This window comes from Tursiops truncatus, chromosome 8, assembly GCF_011762595.2.
Source record: "Tursiops truncatus isolate mTurTru1 chromosome 8, mTurTru1.mat.Y, whole genome shotgun sequence".
Taxonomy (NCBI): Eukaryota; Metazoa; Chordata; class Mammalia; order Artiodactyla; family Delphinidae; genus Tursiops; species Tursiops truncatus.
In genome coordinates, this window is record NC_047041.1 from 99,900,560 (window position 1) to 99,915,726 (window position 15,167).

General features: G+C 42.5%; 1 protein-coding gene across 4 annotated transcripts in view; it reads right to left on the minus strand.

The window, feature by feature from the left end:
* Positions 1-8,391: 8,391 nt before the first annotated feature.
* LOC101319765 (phospholipase A and acyltransferase 3) overlaps positions 8,392-15,167 on the minus strand; it is a 28,621-nt gene continuing 21,845 nt past the window's right edge. For all 4 annotated transcript variants that reach the window (XM_073809097.1, XM_019932619.3, XM_004318307.4 and 1 more), the window contains 2 exons: positions 14,773-15,041; positions 8,392-8,664 (listed from right to left, as the gene is read on the minus strand). In XM_073809097.1, the coding sequence (XP_073665198.1) occupies positions 8,563-8,664; positions 14,773-15,041 (371 nt within the window). In that variant the 3' untranslated portion in view covers positions 8,392-8,562. The remainder of the gene's footprint in view (positions 8,665-14,772; positions 15,042-15,167) is intronic.

The following is a 15,167-nucleotide window of genomic DNA, read 5'->3' on the forward strand; positions in this document are numbered from 1 at the left end:
ACCAGAGTTACTGGGTTGTAGGGTATGACCTTCAGCTTTATTAGAAAAAGAATGGAAAATTAAGCTTCCACCAGCAGAATACCAGAGATATAACTGCTCAATATTTAAATATTTGTCAGCATGGTAGCTGTAGACTAGGATCTTTTAATTCACATTTCTATAAGTACTTATGAAGTGCCCCATTTTGTCATGTGTTTATTGGACATTTGTATTCTCTCCTCTGTGGAAAGCCTGTTAATACATTTGTCCACCTTTCTGTTGGGTTGTCTTTTCCTTATTATTACTATTTTTTAATAGATTTATTTATTTATTTTTGACTGCGTTTCGTTGCTGCCCGCGGGCTTTCTCTAGTTGCAGCGAACAGGGGCTGCTCTTCGTTGCGGTGCGCGGGCTTATTGCGGTGGCCTCTCGTTGCAGAGCATGGGCTCTAGGCACGCGGGCTTCAGTAGTTGTGGCACACGGGCTCAGCAGCTGTGGCTCGTGGGCTCTAGAGAGCAGGCTCAGTAGTTGTGGCGCATGGGCTTCGTTGCTCTGCGGCATGTGGGATCTTCCCGGACCAGGGCTCAAACCCGTGTCCCCTGCATTGGCAGGCAGATTCTTTTTTTTTTTTTTTTTTTTTTGCAGTATGTGGGCCTCTCACTGTTGTGGCCTCTCCCGTTGCAGAGCACAGGCTCCAGATGCGCAGGCTCAATGGCCATGGTTCACGGGCCCAGCCACTCTGCGGCATGTGGGATCTTCCCGGACCGGGGCACGAACCCGTGTCTCCTGCATCGGCAGGCGGACTCTCAACCACTGCGCCACCAGGGAAGCCCTCTTTTCCTTATTGATTTGTATGAGTTCTTTATATATACTGAATACTAATCCTTTGTCAGTTTTTGTGTTACAAGTATCTTCTCCCAAGTGTTGCCTGTCTTTTCATTTACTCTATTATTCTTATTTGATGGAATCAAATTTACCTTTTGGTGCTTTACTTTTTTTTCTGTATTATTTTGTGCTTATGAACCACAGAATGGTCATAAAAGTGTTCTCCTATATTTCCTTCTAAAAACTTTGTACTTTTGCCTGTGATGGTGAATTTTGAGTCAACTTGACTGGGCCAAGGTATGCTCAGATAGCTGATAAATCATTATTTCTGGGTGTGTCTGTAAGGGTGAGTCCAGACAAGATTAAGCATTTGAATTAGTAGACTGAACAAAGATCAGCTCTCACCAATGTGGGTGGTGTGAAATGTGAAATAAAATGGGGTCATTTATGTCAAGGGGTTTTTTAATGGAACCAGGAGGCCATTAAGGAGGTGGACTTTACCCACATCCTCCCTGAGCAGAACCTGAACTTTTTTTTTTTTTTTGCGGTACGTGGGTCTCTCACTGTTGTGGCCTCTCCCCTTGCGGAGCACAGGCTCCGGACACGTAGGCTCAGCAACCATGGCTCACGGGCCCAGCCGCTCTGCAGCATGTGGGATCTTCCCGGACCGGGGCACGAACCCGTGTCCCCTGCATCGGCAGGCGGACTCTCAACCACTGCACCACCAGGGAAGCCCAGAACCTGAACTTTTGAACTGGGTGAAACCACAAATACTCCAAGGACTCTGCAAAAACACTTGCAACTTGTCATAGCAACAGGTTGTTACCTCGCTCTAGTGATAGCCTTAGCAATCCCGTTCATCCAAGACTAGCTTCTGCCCCCAGCTCCAATTAAAACTCTTTGCAATGCAAACCTTCCTTCTTCGTCTTTAAAAACCCATGACTTTAACTCCCTGGTAGGACACTGTTTAGGTCGCTATCCAAACCTGTGTGCCCAGCATTGCAGTTCTTCGATCCCAAATAACTGCTTTCTGCCTGAATATGGCCTCCTAGTTTTATTTAGGTTGACAGAGCATCATCCCATCTGCTGAAGGACTGAATAGCACAAAGAAGGTGGAGGAAGGACAATCTCTCTCCTTGAGCTGAGAGGTCCATCGTTTCCTGCTCTCAGATATCAGAGTTCCTGGTTCTCTGACCTTTAGACTCCAGGACTTACGCCGCGCCCTACCCTCCATGTGGTCAGGCCTTCACTGGGACTTAGACCATTGGCTCCCTTGGTTCTCCGGCCTTCGGACTTGGACTGAATTACATCACGAGCTTTCTGTTCTGTGTTTGCAGATAGCAGATGGTGGGATTTCTCAGCCTTCATAACCATGTGTACCATTTCCTTTAATAAATCTCCTCTTGCATCTATCTACCTATCTATCTATCTATCTATCTATCTCTATCCTATTGGTTCTGTTTGTCTGGAGAGCTGCAACTTACATATTTCCTTTCACATTTAAGTCTGAAATCCTCCCCAAACTGACTTTTTCTGTACAGCGCAAAGTCCATATGATTATGCAGTTTTTTGAGTACCGTTTATTGGTTGAGGATCAGCAAACTATGGCCCACAGGTCAGATCCAGCCCTTTCCCTGTTTTCATACAGCCCAGTAGCTAAGACTGGGTTTTGCATTTTTAGATGGTTGAAAAAAATCAGAAGTTAATATTTCATGACCCATGAAAAGTACATGAAATTTAAATCTCAGTGTACATAGATAAAGTTATGTTTTTATTCTTTTACAAATACAGTTTTATTAGCTACACACCCACGTATTACAGTACATAGACGTGAATTGACTATGGCGGCTTTCCTGCTACAACAGCAGAGTTGAGTAGTTGCATCGCTTTGAGGCCTACCAATCCTTACTCCCTGGCGCTTCACAAAAACTGTTTGCCAACCCTAAATAGTTCGTCCTTCCCCACTGATCTGCAGTGTCACCTTTGTTGTAAATTAAGGTTTCGTATATTTGTGGGGTCTGTTTTAGAGGTTCTACTCCATTCCATTAGTCAGCCTAACTATCCCTGCACCAAAAACGCACTATTTTGATCACAATAATAATTTATAATAAATCGATATTTGATAGTGCAAGTCTCCCTGCCTGGTGTTTCTTCTTGGTAATGAAAAAGCTAACCTTGCCTCTTTACTTTTTCCAGGTCCATTTTAGAATCTGGTTGTAAATTTCAGGAACGACCCTGTTGGAATTTGGTTTGGAATTGCACTGAATCTAGAGATGAATTTGGAAAGAAACTGACATATTTATGATATTGCGGTTTCCTAGCCATGCAAAGTCCTTCGATATTTTCTCCAGAGAGATCTCATTCATGTATTGCTTGAATATTTGGGAAAACTCTGTAAAACCATCCAGGAATGCCATTTCTTTGTGGGACAAATTTTAAGTGCTGATTTAATTCCTTTAATGGTAATAGGACTACTTAGACTTTTTTTCTTATTCTTGGTTCAATTTTGATAACATGTTTTCCTTAGAATGTATTAATTCCATCCAAATTTTCCAATTTATTGTCATGAAGTTATTTATTGATTTCTTGTTTTTTGATCTCCTTAGTATCTGTAGTGATATCCCCCTTTTATTCCTAAAACATTAACTTGTGTATTCTTTTATATGCTTATTTTGATTCATTTCTTTTGGTTCATATCTTTTTACTTTCTTCCAATTTTTTTGTTCTTTTGTCTCTTTCTCTCTTTTTTTTTTTTTTGGTATAATTGACATAAAACATTATCTTAGTTTCAGAGGCACAACATAATGATTTGATATTTGCATATATTGCAAAACGATCACCACAACAAGTCTAGTTAACATCTGTCATCATACAGTTACAAAACATTTTTTTCTTGTGATGAGCACTTTTAAGATCTATTCTCCTAGAAACTTTCAAATATGCAATACGGTATTATTAACTATAATCACCATGTGGTACATTATATCCCCATGACTTATTTATCTTATAACTGGAAGCTTGTACTTTTTGACCCCCTCCACCCATTTCACCCACCCCCAACCCCCAGCTCTGGCAACCACCAATCTGTTCTCCGTATCTATAAGCATGATTTTTTTTTGAAAAATTCCATATATAAGTAAGATCATACAGTATTTGTATTTCTCTGTCTGACTTATTTCGCTCAGCCTAATGTCTTTAAGATCCGTTCGTGTTGTCGCAAATGGCAAGATTTCATTCTTTCTTATGACTGAATAATATTCCGTTCTACATGTATACCACAATTTCCTTATCCATTTACCCACTGATGGACACTTGGCTTGTTTCCATATCTTGGCTGTTGTAAATAATGCTGTGACAAACATGGGGGTGCACATATCTTTTCAAGTTATGTTTTCCTTTTCTTTGGATAAACATCCAGAAGGGGGATTGCTGGATCGCATGGTAATTCTATTCTTAACTTTTTGAGGAAACTTCATGCTGTTTTCCATAGTGGCTGCACCACTTTACATTCCCAGCAACAGTGGACAGGGCTTGTCTTTTCTCCACATCCTCACCAACACTGGTCATTTCTTGTCTTTTAGATAATAGCCATGAGGTGGTGTCTCACTGTAGGTTTGATTTGCATTTCCCTGATGATTATTCCTGTTGAGCATCTTTTCATGTCCCTATTGGCCAGCTGTATGACTTCTATCTTCTTCAATTGGATGATTAACTCAGTAATTTGTACCTTTTTCTTTCTTAATGTAAGAATTCATTCACACAATTCATTCACACATTTCTTTCTAGGTATCCCTTGACCAGAATGACCCAAGTATTGATCTCTAGTATTTTTGTTATCATCCAGTTCTAAATATTTTCTAGTTTCCATCATGTTTTCTCCTTTGACTCATAACTGATCTAACAATGTGTTCTAAAATTTCTAAAAGGATAGAGTTTTTCTAGCTATCACTTTCTTATTGATTTCTAACTTAATTTCATTATGGTTAGAAAAGATGATCTCTATGTTACCAGCCCCTTGAAATTTGTTGCGACTTGCATCAAGGCCAAGGACGTGGTCAGTTTTCATGAGCATTCCTTCGTGTGTGGTCAAAAAGAATCTATATTCGGGCTTCCCTGGTGGCGCAGTGGTTGAGAGTCTGCCTGCTGATGCAGGGGACACGGGTTCGTGCCCCGGTCTGGGAAGATCCCACATGCCGCGGAGCGGCTGGGCCCGTGAGCCATGGTCGCTGAGCCTGCGCGTCCGGAGCCTGTGCTCCGCAACGGGAGAGGCCACAACAGTGAGAGGCCCGCATACCACAAAAAAAAAAATCTATATTCGACAATTGTACTACATGTGTTCATTAAATTAGCTCGTTGGTTTTTCAAAATTGCTGTATCTTTTGTGTCTCCTCGATTTATCAGTTCCAGAGAGAGGTGTTATTTAGATCTCCCACTATCATGGGGAATTTGTCATTTTCTCCTTGCAATAGGCCAAAATTTTCAGTACCTATTTTAGGACTTTTATTAGGTGCAAACAATTTTAGAAGTATTATACCTTCCTAGTGAGTTGAAATTTTTTTCAGAAACTTTTTTGGAGCCTTTTTCAACACCAGCAACTAATTCTCTGATTTCCCAGATACCAACTGGGTGTTCAACAATTCAGTTCAGTTTTGACACTAACCCCCGGGAGCTGGCACAGGCCTCAGAGCTCAAGTGCTCAGTCCCCTAAGCCTGCCCTCCTTCACCTTTAGACACCTTTCACCATTCGCAAGACCCAGGCCACCTGTACTTCTGTCCATGGGCTAAAAATCAGGGGTTCCCACAACCCTTCCTAAGGTTCAATAATTTGCTAGAACAGCTCACAGAACTCAGGAAGAGGCACTTTAATTATGTTTACCCGTTTATTATAATGTACAGAACTCAGGAACAACCAAATGGAAGAGATGCATAGGGCAAGGTGTGGGCAAGGACCTTCCATGCCCTCTTCAGGCAGCCACTCTCCTGATACGTCCATATGTTCACCAGCAGGAAGCTCATCAAGTCTCCTTGATCAAGAGTTTTTATAGAGCTTAATCTTCAGCTTGCCCACCCCTCACCTCCCCTTCTTAGAGATCAGTAGCCTGAAAGTTCCAACCCTCTAATCACTTGGTCTTTCTGATGACCAGTCCCATCTTAAGGCTATCTTAGTGTCCCCACCCTAAGTCTCCTCATTAGGACAAACTCAGGTTGATCAAAAGGGGCTCCTTAGGAACAGGAGAAGACATGCCTATCACTCAGGAAATTCCGAGGGTTTTAGGCGCTCTGGCCAAGAACCAAGGATAAAGACCAAATGTATTTCTCATTATGCCACACCTTTCATCTTTTTTCTGTCCAGTCATCATGTTTGGTTTAAAGCCTATATTGTCTGATATGATTATAGACATACCAGCTTTTAGTTAATTAGTATTAACTAATTAACCAGTTTTTAGTTAGTATTTGCCTAGCATATCTTCTTTTAATTTAAAAAAATTATTATATAATTTATTTTGAATTAATTCAAAATAATAATAAACTTTTGAAATAATTTCAAAAGTTTCAGTTTATTTAAATTTTCAAATTTCAGATACTTTTCAGATGCTTACTAGGTAAAAATTTTAATATACAAAAAGTACTAGAAAGACTAGTACAGTGGTTACCCATATACACAATACATAGATTAAAAACTTATTGTTTTGTCATATTTGCTATATCTGCATCTATTTTTTAATAAGGTCATGTGTTTTACATAAATCTCATACCATTTTCACACTTAATAAAATTCATAATTTCTTAATATTCTTAAACACCCAGTCCATATTCAAATTTTCCCTATTATCCCAAATTGCATTTATAGTTATTTTTCACACTTAGTTGTTTTGTCTCCAACATGTTTTTCAGTCTAGGACAGTTTATACACACCGCCAATTTTTCTCCTTGATAACAACGTTTTAAAGACATCAGATGAGCTACCATGCACAATGTCCATCTTTTTAACTTCAGTCTTTGTGTCCTTATATTTCAATTGGATCTGCTGTAGACAGTATTCCCTGGATTAGTTGTCTAATCCAGCATAATGTTTGTCTTATACTTGGCAAATTTAGTCCATATATACTTATGGTCATTACCAATATATTTGGAATAGTTCTTCCGTCTTCTCTGGTCATTTCTACACACCCCACTTTCTGTAGGTAATGTTTATTTTGTAATTGAACTGGGTGTTTTAGTTTTGCTTTCTTGTGTTTATTCTACTCATTCCTTTTTACTCGATAATTAGTTTGGAGGTTTATGCTCCACGCCTCTGCATCACCTTATGCCATGCGACAGAGGGGGCTTCAAGAAACCCACCCTTTAATTTGGGCCCGTGTCCCTTGGGTTTGGGGAGCTTGAGAACTGGCACGACATGTGACATCAACAGAACTGAAACAAAAAGGAAGAAAACTACACTGGGAGACACTACTCTTACATCAATGCTGGGTCATGAATGGGCACAAGCTTATCCTGGACCAGACGTGGGCCAAGCAGGAGGGAGCTGGCCGGGAGCCATTTGTAAGTCCTGTCCAGGATTCCAAAAGACTGATGGTCCCCAGACAACCAGGGCTGCCGAAGGAAACATTCGCAAGCAGACAGAGGAGAAGACTTGCCCTGTGGAGGGAAGGACAGTCGGCCCCAGCAGGGTACTTCTGAGGAACCCACAAAAGCCCCTTTCAGGAAAATGGTCACTTTGAACACCTGCCAAGCCCAGCGAGCAACAGCAGGAGACCTCAAGGGACCAACCATGAAGGTTGGTCCTTCGCCCCCAGACCCTCCCGCGAGGGCTCAGCTGCACCTACATCAGGCACGGGATGAGCCACACCCCCACCCCGAAAACCCTGAGGCAACTTTGTACCACGTGACCTGGCCCCACTGGGCAGAGCTGATTGGCCTAGTGGGGCCACCTGACCCAATGGCAGCCAATCAATCTGTAGGCTAGGCGTGGTGAGCTGAGCCAATCAGATTCTCTCTCAGGAGCTTGCGTTGGGAGCACCTCGCAGGCCACAGGGAGGGATGAAACTGAGCAGATGTGGGGAGAGAAGCCGCAGGAGCGGGTGTGGGATCAGAGACTTGGCGGTGGGGGGAGGGGTGTCGTGACAGCCCAAGTGGAGAGGACGTAGGAGTGCTGCCTACGGGGTGGAAGTGATAAGGCTGAGAAAAGCTGTGGAGATCAGAGGGAGATAAAGGAGATTTTAACAAGATTGGCAAGAGCATATAGTCTTTCCTTATGGCTGAGGTTTGAACCCCACGGACATAGACTCCAGCTACTAAGTCCTGGAAGCCAGCCTGGGTCTAGCTCCAGGCCAAAGGTCCTGGGTGTGCAGTGGTTCCTGTTCTTGAATATCAGTCCGGTTTGTCTGTCTCCCTTGCTGCCCACGTGTATCCTCACCACTAGAAGCCCCCATAACTTGAGATAACCGGAGTCGGACTTTGTTTCCTGCACGTAAAGAATGCAGCCCACAAATAGAAAGTGAGAGAAAATCACCAAAGAGGCAGAGAACAACATGGCATCATCAGGAACAGAGCGTAGCTGCACCCTCAACAGACCACGCCAGGCAGTTCTTGCTGCACTTCCCCCAATAAAATCCTCCTTCATTGGGCTTTATTTTATTCTGTGAAAATAAGCCTTATTGTAAAACAGAATAAATCCACAAACCAAACCTCAAACCCTCTAGCAAAGAAGGCCCCCTTAATGCATAAATTCACTGCTGACAAGAGAGTCCCTTCAAGTCATTGCTTTTGTTTCTTGTTTCTTGAGAACATGATTCCAATGAGGCCTATGGCTGCCAGGCCCACTCCTGCGATGCCAGCTACCATGATGGCATCTCTGACCTGGAAGAGAGAGGAGGGTGGATCAGATTCTGTGCCAGGAATCTGAGTACACGCTGTACATTCAACAAGAACATCCAGCTCAGGGAGCCTCCCATGCCCCTTGGTCTTCTTGACAAACTCCGGAGTCATCTAACATTGGCAGGGAAATGGGGAGAAGAGGGCAGGATGGGGAAGGAGTGGTGGGTGGGGCCAGCTGGCCAATGACATACACAGGTCTGAAGCGGGAAACTCACTTCACCCTGTGAGTACTTAAAGCACACATCCCCAGAGGGTGGCTGTGAAAAGGACGGGGAGATGAAGCCAGATGGTTGAAATCCTGGCTGGCCAACAGGGAGCTCTCGAAGTAAGTGTGAAGTTGAAGAGTCATTGCTATTGAATCCTCAATAAACCGTGACCTCCGGCAGAGCAAAACCCTCACTTGCCGTCATCTTCGCTGTATCCCCAGCACCCGGTCCTGCCAGGCGCAGATGTGCTCTTTGCATGTTCTTAAGTGACTCAACTATGAAGAGTAGTAATGTTATACTTTACATTATTAAGATATCTGACTTGTATTGTTTGTACTAGAAAAAAAAAAACGTTGCAAAAGTAAGAGTAAGTTTCAGGGTAAAAATTGAACATGTATCAAATTTCACTCTTTCCAAAATCCAACTAAAAGTAAAATAAGGCATTTGTTTTAGGCATCATTCCACCAGGACCCAGAGAACACTAAAAGCAGTGAAGGCAAAATGCCCGAAATCATGAAAACTGTACTTTTTCCCACTAACGGTATCATGAACACGAATCAAGAAATCTCACCCTAAAACCAAGCCAAGCATTTAAGCAGACCCAAGAACTGCAAAGGAAAAGATTAGAATGATTTTACGCCAAGAAGTCCAATGAGACAGTGTACTAGACTCCCAGTAATAAAAAGGATGAAAATGCGGACTTGGTACCCCAAACCCACATCCTTACATGACACCGCCAACTCTGCCCTTGGTACCCTGAGCACAGAGCTTGCCTAGGTTGTGTATGTTGTGGCCCAAAAATTCCCACATGCCCACCATAGAGAAGACTTTGAAAAACTTCAATGCTTAAAAAGAATATACGTTGCCACTGCCCAGGCTTATCTGAGCCATACACATGTCCAGCACAGCTGTGTGAAATGCCAGGAAATACACCAGTGTAACTAACATCACAAGGTACCCAGAACACATGTCAACAAAAGTTTGCATGAAGCTACTGACCTAAGGTTTGACTGCCGCTCAGTCTTTAGACCTTCCTGTTAAATTAAAGGTAATTAGGCTTGGCTTTGTGGCAACCGCGGTCCTGCTGGGTTCTTGCTAGGGAGCCTGCATAAAACCACTTGTATCCAGTGTTTTCCTTGCTAAGCTATGTGTCAAGGTGGGAGAAATGGTTTGCAGATAATGGAGTAGGAACCATAAGCCCCCAGTTCTTTACAGAACCTCACAGTGTGAGGAGAAATGCTGATGGAGCTGGTTCATACAAAAGGTACTTTGTCAAGGAAAACAACAATAGCCTCACTGTTTGTGCTCATGCTTTGTACAGAGTCAAACTGTGTAATTAAATACAAGAAAATAGTATTTACTTAGCCCTGAGAGTGCAGATTTTATGGAAAGAATGATCTTCCCAGGAGAGACAGAGCTACCTGCAGATGCCATTGATGATTTTCTTGTTGTAAGGCTGCTGGGTCCAGCCCAGCCACTGTGCTGAAATTACAACAGTTCTGATCATGAAAATGGGCTACACGGTGTGCACCAGAGGTCTTCAATCAGAATATTATGAAAGAGAAAAGTTGCCCCTCATTATCTTTTCTTGAAAGTGGGCAAACAGTAATCCTATCAGACTGCAGACAATTAGCTGCTTATGCTACACGTCTACTATGAGTTAAGGCCCGGAATTGTTTCTGGGAAAAAGGCAATTCTAATGTGCTTTTCTTCACTTTCAGCAATGTTCTAAGTGGACATAAGAAGAGTAATATTATTCAGAAAGCAATTGAATTCAGACTATGAGAGGTTATAAAATAACAATGGTTATAAAATATGTGTACAGAAAGTTGGCTTTAATATTTACAGTAGTTTTTAAATAATACCCTGTAATTTATCCAGGTTTATGTAATTACACAATACCATTGGCCACATCTTCAATTTCTATTTATCTTAAAATTTTATCTGACACAGAGTAGACTTCAGCATGAGCGTAGCTCCTAGTTGCTTTTTGCTAGAGTACTATTCAGTACAAAAGCTTACTAGGAATACATTTTTTGAAGCCTGAGTATTTTTAAATAGGTAGGTGGAAAACAGAACCATCTTGATTAGAATACCCTTAGGCATGGAAAGTACAAACAACATTTTGGTTTAAACCCATTGTTTCCCTTTCTAAATGGAAACTTAGATGAGTCACATATAGTCCGTTGAAGGAAAATCTAGTCTGCTTCAAAGAGCTGAACACAAATAAACATGATGACTAATAAGATCCTTTTCACACAGAAAATTATCGTCATGAGTTAAGTGAAAAAGAGAGCTGCTGCTTTGATGGCTCTTACAAACAAAAGTACTGCTGGACGTTGTCCAGCACCCACTAAATCCACCCTCTCTAGTGAGATGGGAGAAGTGCAGAAGCTACATTTTCATTTGGTCACACCGTGTTTTATGATCATTACTCACCTCGGCCAGTACTTCCCAAGGCGGGTACAGGCTTGCCCTCTGGGGGAAGTTTGGCAATATCTACAGACATTTTGGTTCTTACACCTGGGGGTGGAGGGTGCTACTGGCATCTAGTTGGTAGAGGCCATGGATGCTACTAAATGTCCTGCAATACACAGGGCAAGTCCTAACAATGAAGACTTATCTTCATTGTTAATGACCCCAAATGTCAATAGTGCTGAGGCTGCGAAACCCTCATCTAGGCCAAGAAATGAAAGAGGAAGTCTTTGGAAGCAGTATAAACGGCCCCTCTTTTTGTTTTGTAGTATGTTCTGGTTTCATGTTCTGTGAGGGGGTCCGGTAGAATTGCTGATGCTGTTTTATCATTGCTGTGTTGTCACGGCTTTGCCTCTTTCAGGCGGCTGGCTAGCGCACTGGGCTAATGCCTCAGGAAGGGAATGGGGTGTGTCCAATTTGTATTGTTTCATTTTTCAAGAAGGTGCTTGTAGAAAGAGCAAATGATAAAAAATATTTCTTGGTTCTTTCAGTATCTCAAGATTTGGAATTGTATTTAAATGCTCAAAATACTATTTGTGCGTACTGACATATGTATTTTACTAAATTATGTAACAATTTTGTGAAGAAATGTTCTACGTATATTAAATTGTGACTCTCTTCTTTAGTCTATTAATAATCACGAAAGGATAACTAAAAATGAGATGATTTGGAGATATTTTATAAATCTACCAAATCTTCTTAAAATAGCACCCTGAATTTGGTATCTTAAATTTCCCAAATTTGTATAGTAATCTCTATTTGGAGTTTATTGCTGCATAGGAGGGTGGACATTTACCTGAAGCAGAAGCCAGGTGTAATCAACACCTCAATTGTTATGCAGGATCACCCATGAAATCAGATTTGTTTAGCATATGTTTCTCTTTTTTATGCTGATATCATCACTGCTACTTTTTAAAAAACCTACTGTACCCAGATCTACCAATAAGTGTTAGTTTTCTCATTGAAAAAGATAAATAATTGGAAAACAGGGGACAGAAGAAAAGAAAATCAGAGGAGCAGTCTAGGGGTACAACCTCCGAATAATCAGTGTTCCCGAATGAGAGAAGAGAAAATGGAAAATTTCCCAGAATTGAAGGAATAGGGTTTCCACATTGAAAAATGTCATAAAGTGCCCAGCATAATTCATGAAAACAGATCCACACAAGGTTTATCATAGTGAAATCTCAGAACACTGAAGATAAAGAGAAGATTCTATAAGCTTCCAGAAAGATAAAATTGGTCACATACAAAGGATCGAAAATCAGAACCGATTCCGACTTCTCGTAAACAATAGCATAAACTAGATGACAATGGAGCAATACCTTCACATTTTTTTAAAAATTCTTTTCAGCCTAGAATTCCATTCCCAGCCAAACTATCAATCAAATACGAGGATAAAATGAAGACGTTTTCAGGCATAAACAGTCTTTTTAAAATGCATCCTTTCTCAGAATTTATTAGAGGTGGTATTCCACCAAAACAAGAGAGTAATCCAAGAAAGAGAAAGATGTGAGTTGCAGAGGATAAAAGCATTAATACAGGAGAGAACTGAAGGGCATCTCTAAAGGATGCTAGTAAAGAGAGATACCAGGATGACACTGTGCATCAAATGTGACTCAAAACAAATGTTTTGAAGGCCATTATCCCCCCTAGATAGATATGCTGAGTGCCATCATCCCCCAGATTCCTTCTGGTTGCCTCACGTTTGTAATCTGAGTCATGAGGTTCCTCTCATGGACCCGCCCACTGACTTTCCCAGAAGGAGCCTCTTATAAACTGTCAGGGAAATTGAAACTAGACTGTGACCCAGAGATTCTGGGACTCTTCACCAAACACTGGCAGTATTGCCCTGTCCTTCCCTAGCTAGGTGTGTACTTGCTACTAGTCAATTTTTGTATTAATCATCTTTCACATTCATATATATATATATATATGTAATATATGTATATGTAAATATATGTATCACATATACATGTACTTATATACATTTTTATATATTTACATACATATTTATTGAATAATAATAACATGAGTGATTGAAGAAAACAAATAAGAGAATACCCATTGGAAGATATCTACTGTATCATCACAGAGCATAGGATGAACTAACCAACATGCAGGTCAGTGTAATAAGTAAACACAGCTGATTATCAGCGGTATGAGGAAGGCTGAGCGTGATCCTTGTAGGCGGTGTTGGTGGATGCCTCCCCAGCAAGTCACTGTGGCCCAGACAGGCCAGTGGACAAGACAGGGGGTGAACCAAGAAAAAGAATGAAGATGAGGACCATTATGACTACTTCAACTATTACAATGTATTAAGTGTACTTTCTGAGTTGCCACTCTGCTAGCATAAGGATGCTCTTATTTAATTCACACAGTAACCCTCCTAGATCAGTATTATCACTTGTACTTCACCAGGGTTTAGAGAACATGAATCGATCTGTCTGCCAGGCCATGCCCTTGACAACCACAATGACCAAGGAAGAAGACACCAGATCTCAAAAAATTAAAAAGTACTGAAAATCAACAACCTGATGGATCTTAAACTCATCCTTTACTGAAAGAAAAAAAAATCGTACTCTTTTGCATCAACAGGCATCCAAGAACTTTTCCAAACAATGTTCTCACACACACACACACACACACACACACACACACACACACACACACACACACACACACACACACACACACACACACACACACACACACACACACACACACACACAAATGAGGGGGCTGCAGGGAAGGGCCAGAGAAGGAGAGGAGAAAGTGAGAGAAAATGGGAAGGAAGTTAGTTACCCAGGTGAAAAAGCAATTCAAAGAAGAGAGTGGCCATGGCCAAAATCAACTAAGTAAATAAAACACACCTGCATCACCTGGAGCCTCTGGGACTGCCCCTTGGCTTAAGGCAGGGCTAAGCACAGGGCTTTTTATAAGTCGTGGCAGACCTGGGCTTCAGCTCCCACCTCTGCTACTTATCAGCACAGTTGGAGACAACTCTCAGGAAAAGAGACCACACAGATTTGTTTGATGAAATGAATGTCCATCAACAAGTGCTGTGAGCCTCAGTTTCCACATCTGTAAAGCGGGATAGTAAAACCTGCCTCTGAGGTTGTGGGAAGGGCCCATCTCAGGGCCAGGCAGCCAGGGAGGGCCGGGCACCGGGCTGACAGTGACAGCTGTGCTCACACCCTCGGCCATCGTCCCCCGACCACACTGGTCCGCGGTGCCCATCTCCCCACCCTCCTCCCCACCCCAATGGTGACATCCTTGAGGGCAGGCTTCTGCCTCTGCTATTCTGTCGTGTTTGTGCCCCTGCCTCCAGCCCAGCCCAGCCCACACTGATGCCCAGGTCAGCGGAGGAAATGGTCTGGTTCCCGGGGATGGGGACACACTGAGGACGCACCTGGTCACTGCGGGGGATCCCGTAGCGCAGCTCGTTGACAAAGTGCTCGCAGTTCTCGCTGGTCAGCTTGTAGAGAACTTCCTGGCCCACCAGCTCCTCTGCCTGCTGGACAATCTTGTTGGGAGGCAACGGCGAGTACTTGTCATCGTGCTTATTGTTGACCTGGTACCGGTCTCTCCCGGCCACGTCGCACAGCCGATCCTTCCTCACTATGGCCTTGTCGGTCAGCGCAGACATGAGACTGGCCATCCCAGCTCCTGCGATTTCACCTATGGATTCAGGATGAGAAACAGCGGGATCGGTCCTGAGCCGGCCCCCAGGGGCTCAGAGCAGCCCCAAGCCTGGCATCCACCACATCCACAAGGGGATGAGCAGGTGTGAAAGGGCCACAGCTG